This window comes from Euprymna scolopes, chromosome 2, assembly GCF_053919585.1.
Source record: "Euprymna scolopes isolate OS-2025 chromosome 2, ASM5391958v1, whole genome shotgun sequence".
Taxonomy (NCBI): Eukaryota; Metazoa; Mollusca; class Cephalopoda; order Sepiida; family Sepiolidae; genus Euprymna; species Euprymna scolopes.
Genome location: NC_136483.1, coordinates 105,519,199 through 105,540,954, shown reverse-complemented (window position 1 = coordinate 105,540,954; position 21,756 = coordinate 105,519,199). Strand labels below are relative to the sequence as shown.

The following is a 21,756-nucleotide window of genomic DNA, read 5'->3' as shown; positions in this document are numbered from 1 at the left end:
CTCGCTCTCATTCACCCTTTGTCTCTCTCTCTCTCACTCACCCTCTCTCTCTCTCTCTCACTCACCTTTGTCTCTCTCTCACTCACCTTTGTCTCTCTCTCTCTCTCACTCACCCTTTGTCTCTCTCTCTCACTCACCCTTTGTCTCTCTCTCTCACTCACCCTTTGTCTCTCTCTCTCACTCACCCTTTGTCTCTCTCTCTCACTCACCCTTTGTCTCTCTCTCTCACTCACCCTTTGTCTCTCTCTCTCACCCTTTGTCTCTCTCTCTCACTCACCCTTTGTCTCTCTCTCTCACTCACCCTTTGTCTCTCTCTCTCTCACTCACCCTTTTGTCTCTCTCTCTCTCACTCACCCTTTTGTCTCTCTCTCTCTCTCACTCACCCTTTTGTCTCTCTCTCTCTCTCACTCACCCTTTTGTCTCTCTCTCTCTCTCACTCACCCTTTTGTCTCTGTCTCTCTCACTCACGCTTTTGTCTCTGTCTCTCTCACTCACCCTTTTGTCTCTGTCTCTCTCACTCACCCTTTTGTCTCTGTCTCTCTCACTCACCCTTTTGTCTCTGTCTCTCTCTCACTCACCCTTTTGTCTCTGTCTCTCTCTCACTCACCCTTTTGTCTCTGTCTCTCTCTCACTCACCCTTTTGTCTCTCTCTCACTCACCCTTTTGTCTGTCTCTCACTCACCCTTTTGTCTGTCTCTCACTCACCCTTTTGTCTGTCTCTCACTCACCCTTTTGTCTCTCTCTCACTCACCCTTTTGTCTCTCTCTCTGTCTCTCTCTCTCTCTCTATCTCTCTCTCTCTCACTCACTCTTTCTCTTGCTCTCCCTTTCTCTCTCTCTCTCACTCACTCACCCTTTCTCTCTCTCTCTCTCACTCACTCACCCTTTCTCTCTCTCTCTCTCACTCACTCACCCTTTCTCTCTCTCTCTCTCACTCACTCACCCTTTCTCTCGCTCTCTCTCACTCACTCACCCTTTCTCTCGCTCTCTCTCACTCACTCACCCTTTCTCTCGCTCTCTCTCACTCACTCACCCTTTCTCTCGCTCTCTCTCACTCACTCACCCTTTCTCTCGCTCTCTCTCACTCACCCTTTCTCTCGCTCTCTCTCACTCACCCTTTCTCTCGCTCTCTCTCACTCACTCACTCACCCTTTCTCTCGCTCTCTCTCTCTCACTCACTCACCCTTTCTCTCGCTCTCTCTCTCTCACTCACTCACCCTTTCTCTCGCTCTCTCTCTCTCACTCACTCACCCTTTCTCTCGCTCTCTCTCACTCACTCACTCACCCTTTCTCTCGCTCTCTCTCACTCACTCACTCACCCTTTCTCTCGCTCTCTCTCACTCACCCTTTCTCTCGCTCTCTCTCACTCACTCACTCACCCTTTCTCTCGCTCTCTCTCACTCACTCACTCACCCTTTCTCTCGCTCTTTCTCACTCACTCACCCTTTCTCTCGCTCTCTCTCACTCACTCACCCTTTCTCTCGCTCTCACTCACTCACCCTTTCTCTCGCTCTCTCTCACTCACCCTTTCTCTCGCTCTCTCTCACTCACCCTTTCTCTCGCTCTCTCTCACTCACCCTTTCTCTCGCTCTCTCTCACTCACCCTTTCTCTCGCTCTCTCTCACTCACTCTAGTCTGTTCTCCTCTTTTCCATTGAAAGCAATCTTTGTCGTTGAAATTTCAATTCTTTTCTATTTTAGTCTGCAGGTCTTCTGGTTTTGACAGATGCAAATATAACTCGTTTATTGACTCGTAAGTATGGAATTTTCATACAGATATTCTTGCATCATTTTTTGACTATTGACACTCTTTAACCCTTATTCTCGATGGGCTCTGGGCCTATGTAAAAAAACAAATAAAAAAACCGAACAATTAAAATAATTCTATTACAACAAATAATTAATAAGATCGAACTAATTATTAAAATAGATTTTCTTTAATGTAATATGCAAATGTGGATACTCATTCAGTGTGTGTGTGTGTGTGGAGTTTATACACAGGTGCTTTATCGCCTTATCTGATGCTGCTGTTTCTCATCACAGCATTTTATGACTGACTGTTGATCATCTCATCTGTGTAACTATGACGAATGAATCTTTTCATGTAGGAAAGACACAAGGAGACATTCACTGAATTTTCTTCAAGGTTTTATTTAGAGAGAATGGGCTTAGGAAAGAGAGAGACTGATGTTATAGCTAGTTATTTACTACTTTAACTTAACGAAATGAACAGAAATTTAAGTAACATTTGCTTTAGATTACAGGTTTCCTACATATGGCTTCCCAGTGAAATTGGTATGAAAACCTAAGCATAGGGTGCACGTGTGTTTTTATCAGTGAGCTATCAAGAGACAAATCAACAAAATAAAGTCTTTTACAAATACGTTACCTATCTTCTCTGATCATCGCTTTTTCACACATGACCCATGGCCACGAGTGGTTGTTGATCTTCTGTTTATCTGAAGACAAATCTGCTTATGCATGGAAACACAATTGAGACTTGTTGGCTTTCAAAGATTTTATTTAGAAATGGTTGTTCATTTTTTTTTTTTTTAACTTGGTCTTAAGATGGCGATATATGGGCAGAGTCTCAAGGTAACATTTACTTAGATTCTCTCTACATTGTCAGACACAGGTAACCTCTCTCACTTCCTGACTCCAACTGTCTAGAACAGTGCTTTTCACTTATGGTTCTGTGGAACCTTAGGGTTCTGCCAGTACAATACAGTGGTTCCAATTACTAAATTAGAACGAGAAACAAATAAACAGATTGTTAAATTCGATTTAAATCTATTTTATTATTAGATGCATTTAAAAAAAAAAAATTGAATATACTAAATTTTATATAATTACACTCGCTAGATTTGAAACATTAACTTGTCTTGCAACTATTAGGTTTACTTTTGTATATTCTTATACAGCCAACGCCAAAAGAATCTCTGACAACCATTAAGCACAAGAAATGGGCACAATTGCTATCTGTGGAAGACGAACTTTGTGTGTGTCTGTGAAAAACATTACCCAATCTAAAAGAGTTGTGCAAGAAACACCAAGCTGAAGTTTCCCATTGAGTTTTTGATAAGAATAAATGTAATCTATTCAAATATGTACAATTTTGTTTTTCATTTCATGTACAACAAACATGTTTAACACTTTGAACATGAGTATTTTTTATTTCATTTTATTTAAAAAAATTTTTTTTTTTTTTTTTTGCATAAGACAACTAAATTATTGCATAGATGTTACATGAGCCAGTGGAATGTTTCCATGAGGTTCTGTTCCAGCAAAAAGGTTGAAAAGCACTAATCTAGAAACTCTATTCTGTCTCCTCTAACATAATTTCTATGTAATACTAGCCTGGGTGCCTGGTGTGGCCTGGATGTTTGGAAGTGTGTATTGAGAGAAAAAAAAAATAGTAGGCAGGCAGGCTCGAATGCGTACTGCGAAGGAGGTAAAGAATGTGAAAAAAAAAAGGGTACTTTTGCATAATTTGACCCGAATTCTTGTGATTTCCCGTCAAGCCCGGATCGGGCGAGACCGGCAATAATCGGTGTCTGCCAAACGTTGTTCAAATGTTGAAACGCTAATTCGACTTTAAAAAGTTTTTTTTTTTTTTTTTTTTTAATGGTTTTATTAATTTTTTATTTTATTATTAGTTATTTTTAATGATTTATTTAATTTGAATATTTTTTTTTGTACTTCAATTTCTGGGAGTTTGCTTAGCCAATGAAAAAGCGATATGTAAATGAAAGCAGACAACATTCGAATTGGAAGAAATCGACTGAACCCAAAAAAAGCTGACAAACAACTATATTTTCAGCAGGAAAAGAAATTGCTTTCCCAAAGAATGAGGTTCACCAATCGTAAACACAAATGTTTACTAAAAAAAGATCATGCGTAAAGGATGGCTTCTCCTGGTGGTGTACCAATTGACAATGTAGACATTGCGCACAGGATCGTAAACTTTCTGAGAGAAATTTGTCAGGAGTATTTCCTGAGGAATCCCCGGCAGATAGGAGGCCCATGGTATACTGTAGAAATTGATGAATCTCTATTCAACCGAAGAAAACATAACATAGGGAGAATCCTTGAACCGCTCTGGCTCAAAACAGCGTAACAAGAATGCGGGACCAGCCGGGAGCTTCTGGGTACATATTTACTTGAATTTATGTGGAGACAAAAATTTGGAAACTATCCATTTGTTTCCATCATAAATCACATTTCCGAAAGCTACCCGGTTGGAGGGGGGGGGGCTTCCTTCCATTTCCTCTACCCCATCACTTCCCTCTTTGCTGTCGATGGCCGATCAACAGTCGACTGAAGTAAAAGATTCCTAAGGAAATATCCTCATCTCAAGAAAGTTCTTCCACCGGCAATTAACAACCATTTAAAAAAAAAAAAAAAAAGTTTTTCTGTGTACCCCCCCCTCTCAAAAAAAAAAAAAAACCACCTGACTGAACAAAGTCTTGAAAATAAAATAAAAAACAAGAAAAAAAAAATATGGTTAAAGAAAAACTAAAAAATTGTACTTACACCTAACATTTATACGGGTGAACAACCTTTCCTTGAAGATAACAATATTTACATAACTTGCTGTTGATGATCATTTTGCAAAAAAAAAAAAAAATAAATACTAAAATAAATTAAATAAACATATTTGCTTTTTTTCAAGGTAGGTTTTTTGTTATTTTTTGATAATTTGCATTTTTTTTTTTTTTTTTTTATTCCGGTTTGTTTTGCTTTTTTCCTTACTCTGTATCTGTTACGCCACTCAGCTGACACGGATGATTGCCAGTCTTGCCTGATCCAGGCTTGACAGGAAATCACGAGAATTCAGGTGAAATTATGCAAGAGTACCAAAAAAAGGATGTGACGTCTTTGCTGTTGCGTTCATCACCAAACCGGAAGTGACAAAGGTTTAAATTAAGGCTAGTCAGTCGAATAGAGGGTATGAGGTTTGAGAATATTGGCGAAAAACACGACCCCTCCCTGTAGAAAAGTGCCCAGTTGAAGGTAAGGGAATTAATGTGTTTAGCCAATTTTTCAATATTTGTCGTCCGAAGGGTTGAGCTTCAAAAGATACCAATCTCATGAAAATCCATCACCTCTGTCAAAAGTTTTTGTGAGACATACATACATACATTTAAACAGACAGGTGAGATTTATATTATAGACTAGCCTGGCTGCCCGGTGTTGCCCGGGTGTTTGGAGGTGTGTGTTGAACAAAAAAAAAAAAAGTGGTAGTAGGCAGGCAGGCTCGAACCCGTACCGCGAAGGAGGAAAAGAATGTGAAAAAAAAAGTGACGTGTTTGCTGTTGCATCTATTGCCAAACCAGAAGTTACATCTGTTTAAATTAAGGCTAGATAATCCAAAAGAGGCAATGACTTTCGAAAATAGCGTCGAAAAAAGCGACCCCTCCCTGTAGAAAAGTGCCTAGATGAGGGGGAAGGAATTAATGTTTTTAGCCAATTTTTCAATATTTGTTGTCTGAGGGTTGAGCTTCAAAATAATACCAATCTCGTGAAAATCCATTGCCTCTATCGAAAGTTTTAGGTTGACATACAACATACATTTATACATTTAAACACAGGTGAGATTTATATTATAGACTAGCGGGGGTACCCAGCGTCACCCGGGTTTTTAGAAACGTGTGTGTGTGTGTGTATGGGGGGTGGTGATCAAAACAACCCTGTTTTAAAAAAAAAAAAAAAGAACATTGGCCGAGTGTTTGGAGGTGTAAAAGAAAAAAAAAAAGTTTTAGTAGGAAAGTGGGGTTGAACCCTGAACCTTTGACGTGAAAGTGGAAACGAGATGGAAAAAAAAAACCGGGGACCTAACCATCTCGGCCACGAGAGAAGAGGAATGAAAAGCATCTTAATTTAATGTTTATAAAATGAAGTTAACAGGCGCGAGAAATTTAAGTCATGTGATGTTTGACCTTGAAACATGACGCGGCTGCAAGCCAGTTTTCGCTTGTTTTTTTTTTTTTTGTTTTTTTTTTACACAGGCATCACCACATTATCAAGGCCCAGAGGCCACTCAAGGATAAGGGTTAAAGAGTGTACAGTAGAAGTTGGTCAATATAGTAATCTTTAGTAATGAAAATTTGGTAAATTTAATAACTTATATGGAACGGCTCATCAAGAACTTATTTACCTTAGACTTGAACACAACCATATTGTAGTCAGCCGGAAAGCAGGAAAACGGAAGACAATTCCACAGGCGTGCAGTTCTAAGAAAGAAGCTTTGTTCATGGAATCTATGTTTAGGTTTAGGCACAGATAAAGAGTGGGGGAAATTATTGATAGTGTTTACAGCTAGACGAGTGTTTCTTGTGAAAGTTTGGCGAGGGGGGACCATAGATTGAAGCTCAGTTGAACACTTTCCATGAAAATAACGATACATCAGAGACAAACTCGCAACATCTCTTCTGTGAGATAGAGGTTGTAAGGAGGAGAAAAGGACATCTCCTACGAGGCTACGAAGTCTATTTTGAACTCTATCAAGGCAGGACAAGTCCTTTCTAGCAGCTCCTGCCCAGATGTGGCAACAGTATTCCATCCTTGGACGTACCTGGCTCTTATATAGATAGAGAATAGCATCAGCAGTGAGATATCTACTGGATCGATAGAAAGATCCCACCATTTTTCCAGCGGCCTTGGCAACAGATTTGATATACGTGTTCCATTTAAGATCAGGAGTAATGGTCAAGCCCAGAAGCTTGTCAAAACTTGAGGCCTCCTGAAGACGAGAGCCATTCATTTCAATTGATGACAAATGTGGATTAAAATGTTGATGATGTAAAGAGAGAAGCTTGGTTTTAGATGCATTAAAAGTAACCAGCCACTCCTTTCCCCATTGTACTACATGCTCAAGATCAGAGGAGAGAGAATTGGAGAGTACTTGCTCGTTTACTGTCTTAGATGTGGTACCATAAATGGTAGTGTCGTCAGCATAAATGTCTACAAATGATGTAAGGATATGATTTGGAAGATCATTAATGTAGATCAGGAAAAGAGTTGGGCCCAGGATGGATCCCTGAGGGACACCGGCATTAATACTGTGAGCTTCTGATTTTTGCCCCTCAACTACTACTCTTATGAACCTATCAGAAAGAAATGATTTAATAATTGAGAAGACTTTTCCAGCTATACCATAGCTAGCGATCTTATGAAGTAAACCTTTATGCCATACCCTATCAAAGGCTTTAGATATGTCAAGAGCAATTGCCCTAGAAAGATTGCCACCGTCGAGAGATTTGCTAATCCTATGCGATATAACTGTAAGGACATCTGCTGTAGATCTAGCAGAACGGAAACCATATTGAGTGTCACTAAGAAGGTTATTTTTGTTGAGATGTTTGATTACTTCTGTATTTAACACAGATTCTAGCAACTTACTCATGACGCACAAGAGACTTATTGGCCTGTACTGAGAGGGGGATGAGCGATCACCTGAATTCTTAAATACAGGGCATACTGATGAGATTTTCCAGGGAGATGGGAAACTATTCTCCTTAAGACAACGTTTAAACAGTTTTGTAAGTATGGGCGCTAGTTCAGGTTGAAGTTTTTTGAGTACTATAATTGGAATACCATCAGGGCCAGTTGCTTTACTGGAATCAAGGTTTTTGATTAGCTTGGCAACATCACGTACAGATATACGTATATCACATAGCGTGTTTTCTGATACAGGAGGAAATATTGGGGGTTGGCAGTCTTGGTCGCAAAGGGTAGAATTAGCTGCAAAGTTCTTGACAAAGAGTTTGGCTTTGTCTGATGCTGACGAGATTACCTCCGGTCCATTGATAATAGTTGGGATGGAGCACACGCTTCTGTTCAGGATTCTGTTTGCTATTTGCCAAAACTGGTGGGAACCAAGCCGCTGCTCAGCTACTTTGGACTTAACAGATTGAGCATACAACTCTCTTGCGTTCCTTATTACTTTCTTACAATGGTTGCTGGCAGTCCTGAAAACGGCTTTAGTTTCCATACATCTATTACGTTTGAAGCAGTGGAAAAAGTGATTTCTGTGCGCAATGGCAGCAGCACATTCTGGAGAGAACCATGGCTGGCTGTTAGGTTTTTGCTGAAACTTTTTAGAGGGTATGAAATGGTCAATACCTACAATTAACCATTCAGTTAGGTCTAATACTATAGAGGACACATCCTTTTTAAACATGGAATGCAGAGGTAGATCAGATATAAATGTATGGAAGCTATCCCAGTCAGCCTTAGTGTATCGATATACTGTACGATGAAGTGGTACGTCTGGGGACTTATTACATTTCATTTTTATCTTAATTGATACAACAGAGTGGTCGGAAGATCCAAGAGGCGACAGAACAGAAACTGAACATAGTTCAGGGCAAGTTGTGAGAAAAAGGTCTAGTAGGCTCGCATACTGGCCGTCATTATCGGGCACACGGGTAGGTTCCTGAACAATCTGAGTGAGGTCATAGGCAATGGAGAAATCATGACAGAACCTCCCCTCATCATCGGTCTTGTTTGAGTGGGTCAACCATTCGACGTTGTGAACATTGAAGTCTCCACATACGTGAATGTTAGCTGAAGGATAAGTAGAAAGGACTTGGTCAATTTTCTCAGATATGCTTTGAAAGATAGTAACTCCGCTGTTGTGGGGGCGATAGAGAGTAAATATAAATGCAGTAGTGTGAGCTAAAGCAACCCGGAAGCACATATAGGGTAAGTTAGGATCTTCCCTGGAGATGTCCCTCCCACATGGAAAGCTATCTTTAATATAGGCACATATTCCATGCCCATGGCGATCTTGGGGGTCAGATTTAGAAGTTAAGTTAGAGTATCCTGTAATTGCAAACTCATCTAGGGAAATAGCCTGTCCAATGCCAGTTTCACTTAAAAATAAAAGGTCTGGTTTAGTCTCCTGTAATTGGGTTTCAACCCCTGGAAGGTTAGAACGTAGACCCCTGATGTTGGAGAAGGAGACATGGTAGTAGGGGTCTACGTTGGAAGTTGGAGAACCGGGTTTAATCATGTATTTTTTCTTGAAACTTGTCATGATGAAATTTTGGAATTTGTGAACTAGGTCGACAGATTTACTTAGAGCAGGACAGAGAGGGGAAACTAAGAGAGAAAAAGAAACGAAGAATTTTTTTTTTTTTGTACCACATGATAAGGTAAAGCCGTAACAATTACCCACTAGTATGGCATCGAGAGGCCCCACCAGAAGCTACTGCATGGTCCAGATTCCATTCACCAAATGGCAATACAGCAGCCCCAGTACTTTGCACCTGCTGATAGGACAGCCTCCTTAGTGGTTAATCCAAGGTTCGGGTCCCTGACTATCAGGCGGATAACGTCAGCCCAGACAAAACGTTTACCTCCAGCACCCTTACTAGTGACATGGCTACAAGGATAGACATAGAAACAGAAAATTTCCACCAACTCTGCCAACTGTTCGCGCAAAAATACTGCCAACCTAGAAAACTGTTTTATACTGAAAAGCGAAAGATACACGGGATGCTCTAAAACTCTGAAAAAAATAGCGCGTGAAAGTTGAACAAATTAAATAGACAGGCAAGCCCTGTTCGTAACTCTTAGATGTTATCATTTAGACGTGATATAAAAAGTTTTAAGAAGGAATGAGCCGACCGAGAAGTCCAGCGAAAAAAGCTATTTACAGACATACACACATACATACACACATTTTCGCTTTTCTATTTATAGATTATTCAAACATGTGCATTTCTAGCATGTTTTGTCTAGGGAGCCAACCCGTAGCCTTCATGCCAGCCACAGCTGTGATTGTTTCCATTTGCTGCCAAGTTATCCTGACATTTATTATATAACCCTTGCCAGAATTCATACTAGTTAACATAATCTTCACTTACAAGCATAGGGTTCTAATATATAACAGAACTAGACGTGTTTGCTTTTTTCTTAGTTATATATTTGGCCACCACACTAACAAATAAATGTCACTGCATCATTTGTCTAGGAAGTTTAATGCATCCACTTTTTTTTTTTGTCATTCATTTATTTATTCCCTACCTAGCATTTTTTTTCAGCAGTCCTGGATATGAGGGGTTTAGGATGGTATAGTATCACAATATCTTAAAAAATTATAGATTCTAACAAATTGATTGTTTATTAAATATTTTCTATTTTTAGCTGAATGTCCAGACTTGATAAACAAGAATCCGTGTTTCAGGAGTGGATGTTATGCAGATATCCAGCGTTGCAATGGCCATTTTGATTGCATTGACGGTGCCGATGAATATGGATGTAAGTGATTTAACAATGAATCTCATTCGAATAAATGTCGTTTTTTTTTTTACTCCTCATGGAACATAAAGCCTTGACAGTTTTTTTTAATTTTTAAAAATTTATTTTTATTTAATTTAATTTTTTTTTTTTGCGGAATGTGTTTGATCTATTATTTTCTTTGCTTTATTTTGAAAAAAAAAAAACATACAGTGCCACGCAAAAGTATTGGATACATTACATTTTTCTTCATAACTTAGGGTTCAAGATTTTACCTAAAATTTGATCAGTATATTCCTATTACTATTCTAACTAATATTTGGAACAGTAATTACAAAAAGTTTAGAAAGTTTATATTAAAGGAAAAATATGAATTAACAAATGCAAAAGTATTGGATACACTTGTAAAAAATTCTTTTTCTGAAATAAATTTAAATGACTTTTGCTTAGCGTGTTACAATAATGCAAACGAGTTATCACTGACCAATCAGAGAGCTTTATATTAAAATAATTTTATAAAATTCTTCCAGTTTAGGCTCACTCCTTCAAAGTCAACCAGTTCATTTATAAAAATGCCTAAAACTAAATGGTTGTCAATAGATAAGCACAAAGAAGGAAACATTATCGAATAATATCAAGGGAACTTAATCTATCACTTAGTACAGTTGGAAACGTTATTAGAAAGTTTAAAAACCCTGGTGAAGCTGTTATAAATCTTCCAAGATGTGCTCGGCCAAGGAAATTAAATGAAAAAAAAATCAAGGTGGGTAAGCAGAAAGGTACAAAAAAAACACTTTTTCTTACTCGTGGTGAAATTCAAACCGACCTCAGAGAAGCTGGGATTAATGTGAGCAAGGATACAATCAGTAGAGTTCTAAATCGTGCAGGTTTTGTATCAAAGTCCCCAAGGAAAGTTCCATTATTGAAGATCACGTTTGAATTATGTTAAAACATATGGGGAACAACCCCAAGAATTTTGGAACAAGGTAATCTGGTCAGACGAAATGAAAATCGAAATTTTTGGAACATAGCAACACATATATGGTGTAAAAATGGCACCGCCTATAACAAAAAGAATACTATTCTTACGGTAAAGTTTGGCGGTGGTTCGATTATAGTATGGGGGTGTTTTTCATCCAAAGACACTGGTGAACTAGAAATCATCAATGGTAGAATGAATGGACGTATGTACAATGAGATTTTGGAGAAAAACCTCCAGAAATCTGCTGATTTGTTGGGACATAAGAGCAATTTCGTGTTTCAGCAGGACAATGATCCTAAGCATACTGCCAAACTAACCAAAGAAACCTTAAAAATAATGAAATTGACGTTCTTATTTGGCCCAGTCAGTCTCCAGACATCAACCCAATTGAAAATTTGTAGAAAATATTGAAGATCAATGTTCACAAGAGGAATCCACAAAATATTCAACAACTAGAACAGTTCTGCAAAGAAGAATGGCGCAAAATATCTGCATATCTTTGCAAAAAACATGTGTGCAACTATAGAAAGCGATTGGAAGCTGTGGAATGCAATAAAGGCTATGCAACCAAATATTAAATCAATGTATCCAATACTTTTGCGTGGCACTGTATTTCACCAGAAATCAATGTCTGTGTTTCTTTCAAACTTGGAAAACCTTTCAAAGGAAATGTGTACTTATGGCAATAACTCTCCAGATCACCCTTTTCCTTCATCGTTTTGGCTAGGAGCAGAGTGTAGTATCTAATCTGATATTTCATTTTTATTGTCTTCGGTCAGTGAATGAGAAATCCTTCTATACTGAGGCAATTTTTATTTTTGTTTTAAGTCAAAATAAATAGGTGCTCTCTGCATCACTGAATCATACAATTGAATCAACATTTGAGTGGAAAATTTTATGATATAAAAGTAATAAAATAAAATGGCAGTTCAATAAAAAAAATAACGATTAAACCAGGCTTAAACTCAAACAAAGCCAATTTACCTTGAGGCTTGCATTCATGAATATCGATGGGCTTAGAATTAATTTAGATGATTTTGAATCATCTTTCTTAGCAGACAACCCAGATATCTCAGCGCTAAGTGAAACTAACCTACACTCCTCCATCTTCTCTAACCACTTTAACATGCCTGGTTATCTCCCACTTTGCCGTAAGGACTCAGATAGACATATAGACGAACTTGGAGCCTATATTTGAAACACCCTGCCCTTGACTAGAGAAACAAAACTAGAATCAGACGACCAGGCCTTTATGCGCTTTAGACTCTGTGGTGGAATGGGGACAAAAAAGGATGGTCACATTTAATGCTGCCAAGACTAAGCTTGTTTCCTTTAATAATTACAAGAAACCTTCTCAACCACGAATAGCTATGGCTAAAGATACATTATCTAAAAGTACTTCTTTTGAACTCCTGTTTATGTGCTTTAGACTTAACCTGCAAAATAGCATTAGCTACTTATATTTTCTCTACTGCTCTCCTTCGACCCAGGACTGTATCCTAAACAAGCAAGTCTCTAACAATATAGATACAGCACTCTCTCTCAGTACTAGCACACAAGTACATGTATTTGGTGACGGCAATGTCCACCACAGTAATTGGCTTGGATTCTCTCTTACACAGCATTACTGGTAGCATAACATATAGCTTCTCTATATCTCATTCCCTATCACAGATGATTATGTTTCCGACACCTTTCCCAGATCATCAAGATCAACATGCCTCACTTCTAGATCTATTTCTGACCACACTTCCTCATGAGGTTGTTTGCATGGCAATCAAGAAGGCTAACATGCTTGCCAGTCGGTTTGCTTCAAACTCCACATTGGTCCCAGCAAACCACTCCCTGCCTGACTTTCCTTTGCGGACAGATGCCACACTGGATGATCTGAAATTCACCCCTTCTAAGGTGCATGATATCATAAAAAAACTAGACACCTCAAAAGCATGTGGACCCAATATTATCCCAGCTGTGCTATTAAAAAAAATGCTCTGCTGAGGTTGCTCCAGTCCTCTCCAAACTTTACAAAAAATGCCCTTGCTTTCCTGACTGCTGGAAAACTGCTTCTGTGATACCAGTTTACAAGAATTCTGGCGAAAGAACTAACCATTAAATTATCGTCCCATTAGCTTCCTGCTTTTCACCAAAATATTTGAGTCCATAATCAACTAAACCCTAGTCCATCACCTTACAGCTGCTTCTGACTGACCAACAATATGGATTTAGGCAAGCATGTTCTACAGCAAATATCCTAACTGTAATCTCTGAACGTATACATACTATACACTAGACAAAGCAAGGGAGGGTAGAGCAGTATCCCTAGATATATTTAAGGCTTTTGACAGGGTATGGCACAATGGTCTTCTCAGGAAAATCATATCATATGGTATCACTGGATGAATACTTAACATAATTAAATCCTTCTTAAATAAGAAGAATCCAGTTGTCCTTGATGGTCGTGCATCTAAACAATATGATATAAATGAAGGTGTATCTCAGGGGTCTATCCTTGAACCTTTATTATTCCTAATATTCATAAATGACTTCCCTGATAAAATTGTGTCTGAGATGGGTATATTTGATGCTGCCAAGACAGCTTGTTTCCTTCAATAATTACAAGAAACCTTCTCAACCACGAATAGCTATGGCTAAAGATACATTATCTGAAAGTACTTCTTTTGAACTCCTCGGCTTATCATTCACAGGGAACATGAATTGGAACAGATATATTGAGAGCACTGCTAGGACCGCTGTAAGGAAGGTGGGCTTTCTCTTCCATGCTAGAAAGTTACTTACGCCTGAATGTATCCTGTACCTCTACAAGGCCACCATTTGCCCATATATGGAGTATTATTGTCACATTTGGCCTGGTGCATCTGCTACTAGTCTCTTGCTCCTAAACAGGGTTCAAAAGAAAGTCGCCAACCTCATAGGTCCTGAATTGTCATCTAGGGTTCAGCCTCTATCCCACTGACAAAATGCTGCATCTCTCTGCCTGTTCTACAAGTATTTTAATGGTGGATGCTCCGATGAACTACAAGCTTTTGTACCTCCTCGACAAAGCCGACAAGCAGCAAAATCCCACCCCTACACAGTGAAGATCCCTAGATGTTAGAAGACCTTTTACTGCAATAGTTTCTTCCTCAGAACTGCTGGATTTTGGAATACCCTTCCAGGTTCCTGCTTTCCCAACTGTACTGACATGCATAAGTTCAAGTGTAATGTGAACAGACATCTTGCTGCTCAACTCCCTACATGGCATCCCTGTAACTTATCGCCCCGATAGTTGCCCCTCCATCCAAGTGGTATTGTGCTTTGATTAGGATGAAAATGGAATAAAAAAGTAAATAAAAATAGTGTTGCTTTGTACATTTACATTTTCTTATATTCTTATTGTATGTATTTTCTGTTTTGATATTTAGGTCCTCAAACTCATGAAATCCAATTTACTACCAACATTGATCGTGTCAGTCGTGTACAGCGATTTTATGATGATAGTGCCTGGCTTTGGCAGGAGTATTTTGTCAAGTAAGTATTTGTCAGATGACCAAGAAAATTTCTAAGTTAATAATGAATAAGAAATTTCGGGTTTGTATTACTATACACATAGATTCAAAAAAGTTGTCAAAAAACAAATATATAGCAAACAAATGTTATCAAAGGCAAGATAAGTTACTTTTCTACCTAACTGGAGGTCCTGGATATGACCTAAAACTATATCCGATGGTGAGGCCCCCACCTTGCGGGCCTTGGGGAGTGTGGAGCCACCCCTTTAATTGCCATTGCTCCCAGGTCCACTCTGACCCGGAGTGGTAGTACCTGTTAGGGTCCCAACTATGGGTTAAATAGAATCTGACTTAAAAAAAATATATACTCCATTAAAAATCGTTCCTCAAAATAACTAGATTCGGCATTAAATAACCTGAAAAAGGTTGATATGCCGTAAAACAAAAACAACCAACCAACCAACCTAACTGGATACTTTTTTAGTGTTTTCTATTTAATGTAACATGTTTATTCAGCTCGAAAAACATAGTGTTTACTGATGTATTGCGCAATTTAAAATGGCGCACGACTCTGAACACGGTAAGTTCGGGAAAATGAGTTAAAAAAATAAAACTATACAAAATGCTGTTAGAAACTCACTCAATATGTTACCGTGACATAGGCTGACATATATTCGGTAGGTTTTTAACAGTTCTAATAGTTTTTTATTTTTAACTCATTTTCCCAAACTTACAGTGTTCAACAGAGTTGGGTGCCATTTTAAATTTTCCAATACATCGGTAAACACTTTTTTTCGAGTTGAATAAACTTGTTACATTAAATAAAAACACTAAAAAATTATCCAGTTATGTAGAAAAGTAACTTATCTTGCCTTTGATAACATTTATTTGCTATATATTTGTTTTTTGACAACTTTTTCGAATCTATGTTTATAGTAAAACAAACGCGAAATTTCTGTTCAATTATTGATAAATGAAACGTACTGTTATTCTGCTTGAATTTCGTTTGAAAATTCATGAAGAGCAACATCTTTTAAGGCATTCTTCTTGCATAACTAAAAGTAATTATTGAAGCATAAAACCCTTTTCCAGAATGACTGGATTTAGCATTAAATGGCCCGAGAGTGTTTGATCTGCCGTAAAATAGAATAATCAAGCTAGCCTCCATAAATAAATGTTTGAAGATGTAAAGAATTTGAAATATAAAACTTTTTCCAAAATCACTGGATTCGGCATTAAATATCCTGAAAAAGGTTGATATACCACATAATAAAACAACCAAACCAATTCCACCTTCTTTTCACATTGATACAATCTACACACAAACACTCAAATAAAACACATAAAAACTTTTTCCAAAGATTATGCATTAAATACCTAAAAATGGTTGATGCATTAAATAAAACAACCAAACGAAAAAGACTTATTTTGCATATGTCTTGATTGTATGTACACACAGAAAAAAGTCACTTTTTCTTTAAATGCTCACAGCATGTAAAACAGAAGTTTAATCATTTATGACTAGCTGCGGTGCCGGGTGTTGCCCGGGTGTTTGGAGGTGTGTGTTCGGGAAAAAAAAAAAAGTGGTAGTAGGCTCACAGGCTCGAATCCATACTGCGAAGGAGGAAAAGAATGTAAAAAAAAACGTGGCGTGTTTGCTGTTGCATCTATCGCCAAATCGGAAGTGACGTAGGTTTAAATTAAAGCTAGACAATCAAAAAGAGGGGATGACTTTCGAAAATATTGGTGAAAAAAGTGACCCCTCCCTGTAGAAAAGTGCTGAGTTAGGGATGAAGGAATTAATGTTTTTGGCCAATTTTTCAATATTTGTCGTCCGAAGGGTTGAGCTTCAAAATGATGCCAATCTCGTGAAAATCCATCGCCTCTGTCAAAAGTTTTAGGTATACATACATAATACATACATACATTTAAACAGACAGGTGAGATTTATATTATAGATAATGATAAGTGACACCAGTTAATTTTCAAATACATTTTGTATTTCAGCTTTGGTGACAGAATGATCTCGCTTTTTTTTTTTTTTAATGAGTGACGAAAATGATGACTTGTGTATGAATGTGAATAAAAATATTTCTATCATTCTCATCCTTGTCATATTTGCTTTGAAATCAAGGTTTTGGGCAAAATGGTGGATTTTAAAACAGATTTCAGATGAAAACATTACATACTTTTGTGTCATTTTACCATAAATATTACAGCATAAAAATATTACATACTTTTGTGTCAAATTAATATAAATTTAAAAAATTACGAAGAATTTATCAAATTATAGTTTTATCATAGGTTTCCAAGTATTAAAGTTGGAGAGTTCTTAAAATTTCCTTATGTATGACAAACTAACTTATCTCCTTTGCATATGAACTAGACCTGCTATCTCAACTGTTCTACATCTACTAACCAAATATAACTCTCACCTATTCTTTTAATATGACCATTCCTTGGAATTCTCATCTGCACACATTTTAGATATTGTATACTACTCCGAAATTTTAAAATTCTACCATGAAATTTCTACAAATTTAAGTGAAACATTTTTTCCACCACCAGGGCTGATGGACGAGTGGACTTCAGTGTGAAAACTCCAAAATATCCATTGACTTGGGTTGTGCATGGCATCTCTATTAGTCGAGATCTTGGTTTGGGAATCACTCCTTGGCCCGTAATGGTAAGAACTTGCATCTTTTTCTTGTTACAATTCCTGATTGCAGATTTCAATTCTTTACAAACATTTCATTATGAAAAACTAGCTGTTCTTACCCAACATTGCCCAGAAGTGATTTTACTTTCATTTTTTTTTTTTTTTAAATTAAACTTTTTTGTATTTTTCATTTTCCAAAATTTTTTTTTTTTTTTTTCAAAATGTTTTTTTTTCTGAAATATTTTTTTTTCCCAAATATATTGTTTTAAATATAATTTTGAAAGTTAAATTTAGTTATTGTGTAATGTCCCATGAAATCAAATAAAAAAAAAACTGCTGCAACAGAAATAAAAAGAAAAATTGAAAACAAGGATGCTTTTATAAAGCTTACAATTTATTGCAAGTATAATGTATGCAATCAACTCCCCAACCTCAGCAGAAAAAAGTAGAACATTTAACTTTAATCACCAAGTATGTTCTTTCTCGATCGTAAAATACACTTCTGTAATTGTTTTTAATACAAATGTCAAATTTGTATACTTCAAAATAGAAACTATCAAATGCTTACAGCTTCAATTTAGTCTCCTACTTGAAATAATCAAAGCAATCACAATCACATTCCAAATGTTTACCATCTAAGTTTACTATTGTGCCTTTTTCAATCAGCTTGTGGTAATCCCGTGACAATTGCAGTATTGTTTAATTATTAAATTATTAATTGAACCAACTTGTTAAAAAACTTGTAATTACATAAGATAATGTTTTTAATTTGTATTTATAAAATTACTGGATGTAAATAGCTTCCAAAATCTTCAATTCCTTTTTTGCATGATTATGGGATATGTTTCTACCAGTATTTTCTTTAATTTTCGATTTTTGAGTGGTTATCAGGGGTCCTTGTAGAATGCTTATGGCAACCATGATTTTTTCTCATTCTAATGAGCAGAGTCGACAAAAGCACTTTAAAATAAGTTAAAAGAAAAAATACTTATCCAAGTAGGTAGAAGAGTAACTTAGATTGGCTTTAGTTACATTTAGTTGTTGTACGTGTGTGTATACACACACACATATATATATGTGTGTATATATATATATATATATATGTGTGTGTGTGTGTGTGTGGGTCTAAACAATTGAAATTTTAGATATAGGTTTCTTGGACATGGATCTAACATAACTTGATTTGAGCCCAAAACAAATGTTAAGGGGTCATAATAGAGGTCAAAGTTAAAACAAATTTGACCTCTGTGGTCTCTACCAAATTACTCAGACAATTTCTGGTCAAACATTTGAAATTTTACATAAAGGGTATTCAGAGATAGGGCAAACTTTTTAATTGTTTTGGGTCAAAAATTTGAGCTACTAATATATAAATGTGTGTATATATGTTTGCACATCTGCCTAAAACTTTTGACAGAGGCGACGGATTTTTACAAGATCAGTATCATTTTGAAGCTCAACCCTTCAGACGACAAATACCGAAAAATTGGCTAAAGACATTAATTTTTTCACCTTCAACTGGACACTTTTCTATAGGGAGGGGTCGCTTTTTTTCGCCGATATTTTCAAAAGTCATCCCCTCTTTTTGATTTTCTAGCCTTAATTTAAACCTACGTCACTTCCAGTTTGGCGGTGGTCGTAACAGCAAAGACGTCACGTTTTTTTTCCTGTTCTTTTCCTCCTTTGCGGTATGGGTTCCAGCCTGCCTTCCTACTACCACTTTTTTTTTTTTTTGCTCAACACACCTCCAAACACCCAGGTAACGCCAGGCACCTATACTAGTATGTATGTATGTATGTATATATATATATATATGTCTCCTAATCTCCTAACATAAATAAAAATTGAAACAGAAAATCAATTTAGATGCCTATGAAAAAAATTATTTTAGAATTTTGAATAAAAAAAAATGTTCATTGATTTATTGTAGACTATTATCCTCATCTTTTTTAGTAAAAAAAAAAACTAGACTAAACAGATGAGGATAATAGTCCGCAATAAATAAATGAATAAATCATACTCATCTCAATAATGAATTCCAATTAATTAATGTGTATTCATGTTATGTTTTTCAGTATGATGCTGCCCACTTTATGTATATTCAAGTTGAAGCCCCCACATTTATTGTCAGGGGTGAACAGATTGGCTTCAGGGTGACTGTTTTCAGTTATTGGTATATTGATGACTATATCGAGGTAAGTTTTGTTGCTTTCCTTTCATTTCTTTTACACAAAATTTTTCAGTCACCCACTCTCTCTTACTATCAAATGTTGGCTTAAAATTTAATTAGATTTAATTTCTCTTTCTCCCCCCCCCTCTCCCCAAGGCAACCAAAGAAGTATGAATGAATCAAGATTTTCTTTTCTTTTTCATTGATAAATCTCTAAAACACTGGTCTTAATCTCTTTTTTAACTCCAGTATCTGCGGAGAGAGTAGGAGTAGATAATGAGTGAAAACTCCTCCCCTGTCTTTTATTCATAACTAAAAAAAAATGTTGATCAGGATTAAATATAAAAGTTGGTTGGGAATATTTTTACAAAGAAAAAAAAAAAGAAAAGAAACTCCAATCAATTTGTTGATTACATATTTTATTTGTCCTGAAAATTTCAGTAAGATACTAGCAGGGGATCCTGGCGTTGCCCGATTGTAAAATATGCTTAAATATCATATTTTAATCTATGCAGATTTTGTATTTATCATTACAGAGTCAATTCTCTATGGATTATTTCATATTATATTGTATCTTATATGTAGTCATGATTTCAGAAGTAAAAAAAAAATTATGGTTTGCATGCCATCAGCTGGAATCGAAATCAAAACATAAAACCTAGTTTAATGATTGGAACTATGTCTACAAGTTAAACAAAGACTTAAGTTTATTTGTGCTCCATATGGTTGGACAGTAGAAAGGAGTGAATTTTATTAAGTACAAGCTGGTTTCTATAAGTGTTTTTGATAGACAAGATGCAAGCAAAGGTGGTTGCATGGTACAGAGTTTTCTAATTATATAAATATACAGCAAAAGAATCTTGCAGATAGTGCATCCAAACGCATCTACAATCACTGGATACACTTTTATTTACTTCTTCTAAATGAATAAATGCAAATGTTTCTTTTATTTACTGTATGTATACTACCATCCAAATGTTTCTTTTATTTACTGTATGTATACTATCATCCAAATGTTTCATTGTTACTTGAATTAATAATACAATATAGTCAGTGATATACTTTATGTATAGTACAGAACAGTTCCAAACGCAGATATTTATATGCCTAATCTGCATAACATTTTTTTAAGAAGTAATAAATGTTTGATGTTATTAATTTGTAATTTTTTGTCCACTTTTCATATGTAATAGTAGTGGTAAATTTTGATCACTGGCTTGAACAGTTTTGAAAAAATTTGGATAAAATTAGTAAATTATAATTTACAGTCTTTAATTGTGTTCTTTTATGGCAAGCTCTATTTCGTATTTTGGTTGTATTGAGCTTGTTTATTTGGTTGGGATTACTATATAAATATTAAGATTTATATTAAGTTTACAACAGTTTTTGGCTTGTAAATTTAATTTTTACTTCTTGAATATATATATATATATATATATTACAATAGAAAAATGCAAGCATGAAAAGTAATACGGTTAAGCTTAAACATGGAAAGTAAAGGACTAGTTAAAACTGGAAAAGAAAAGGACAAGATATTCTAGTAAAAAATCTAATAAATTTATAACTTAAAATATTACAACATTAAGAATTGATTATATAATGTTATAAATTGAATTAAAAAAAAAAAAAAATTCTTAATGCTGCAATATTTTAAGTTATGAATTTATTATATTTTTTAGTAGAATATCTTGTCCTTTTCTTTTCCAGTTTTAACAACTAGTCCTTTACTTTTCCATGTTTAAGCTTAACCATATTACTTTTCATGCTCGCATTTTTCTATTGTAATCCATGATTTTTCCAGGCTTCCAGTAAATTCACTTATTCTTTGTTTAATTTCAGTCTTATTTTTTTTGCTCCCCCATAAACATAACATACACATATGTAATAACAATGTACGTCACTCGTCTGCTTTCAATAAAATCACCCAATTATCTCCCTTTCATTCTGTCTGTTTCACGTGTTACTTCTCTTTTCGTGAAAGTGATAAATTGGTAGCAGAAGTAGTTGCTGAAACTACGTGGTTGCTATGGAAACCAGTCATAAAAAACGTTGCTCACCTCCTTACTCCTTTTTTTATGATTTTAAACACCAGTAAATTCATTATAACTTTTGTTTTACTGAATGAAAATTAAAAATTTTTTTTGCCATATAGCTGAGAAGGTGTAATAATTGTTTGAAATTTAGTTGAGAAATGAG

The 21,756-nt window shown here is 36.1% G+C and overlaps 1 protein-coding gene across 2 annotated transcripts in view; it reads left to right on the top strand.

Moving 5' to 3' along the window:
- LOC145293977 (CD109 antigen-like) overlaps window positions 1–21,756 on the top strand; it is a 135,537-nt gene that overhangs the window by 72,948 nt on the left and 40,833 nt on the right. For both annotated transcript variants that reach the window (XM_080140874.1, XM_080140865.1), the window contains exons 18-22: window positions 1,700–1,751; window positions 10,151–10,264; window positions 14,648–14,753; window positions 17,300–17,417; window positions 19,466–19,585. In XM_080140874.1, the coding sequence (XP_079997000.1) occupies window positions 1,700–1,751; window positions 10,151–10,264; window positions 14,648–14,753; window positions 17,300–17,417; window positions 19,466–19,585 (510 nt within the window). The remainder of the gene's footprint in view (window positions 1–1,699; window positions 1,752–10,150; window positions 10,265–14,647; window positions 14,754–17,299; window positions 17,418–19,465; window positions 19,586–21,756) is intronic.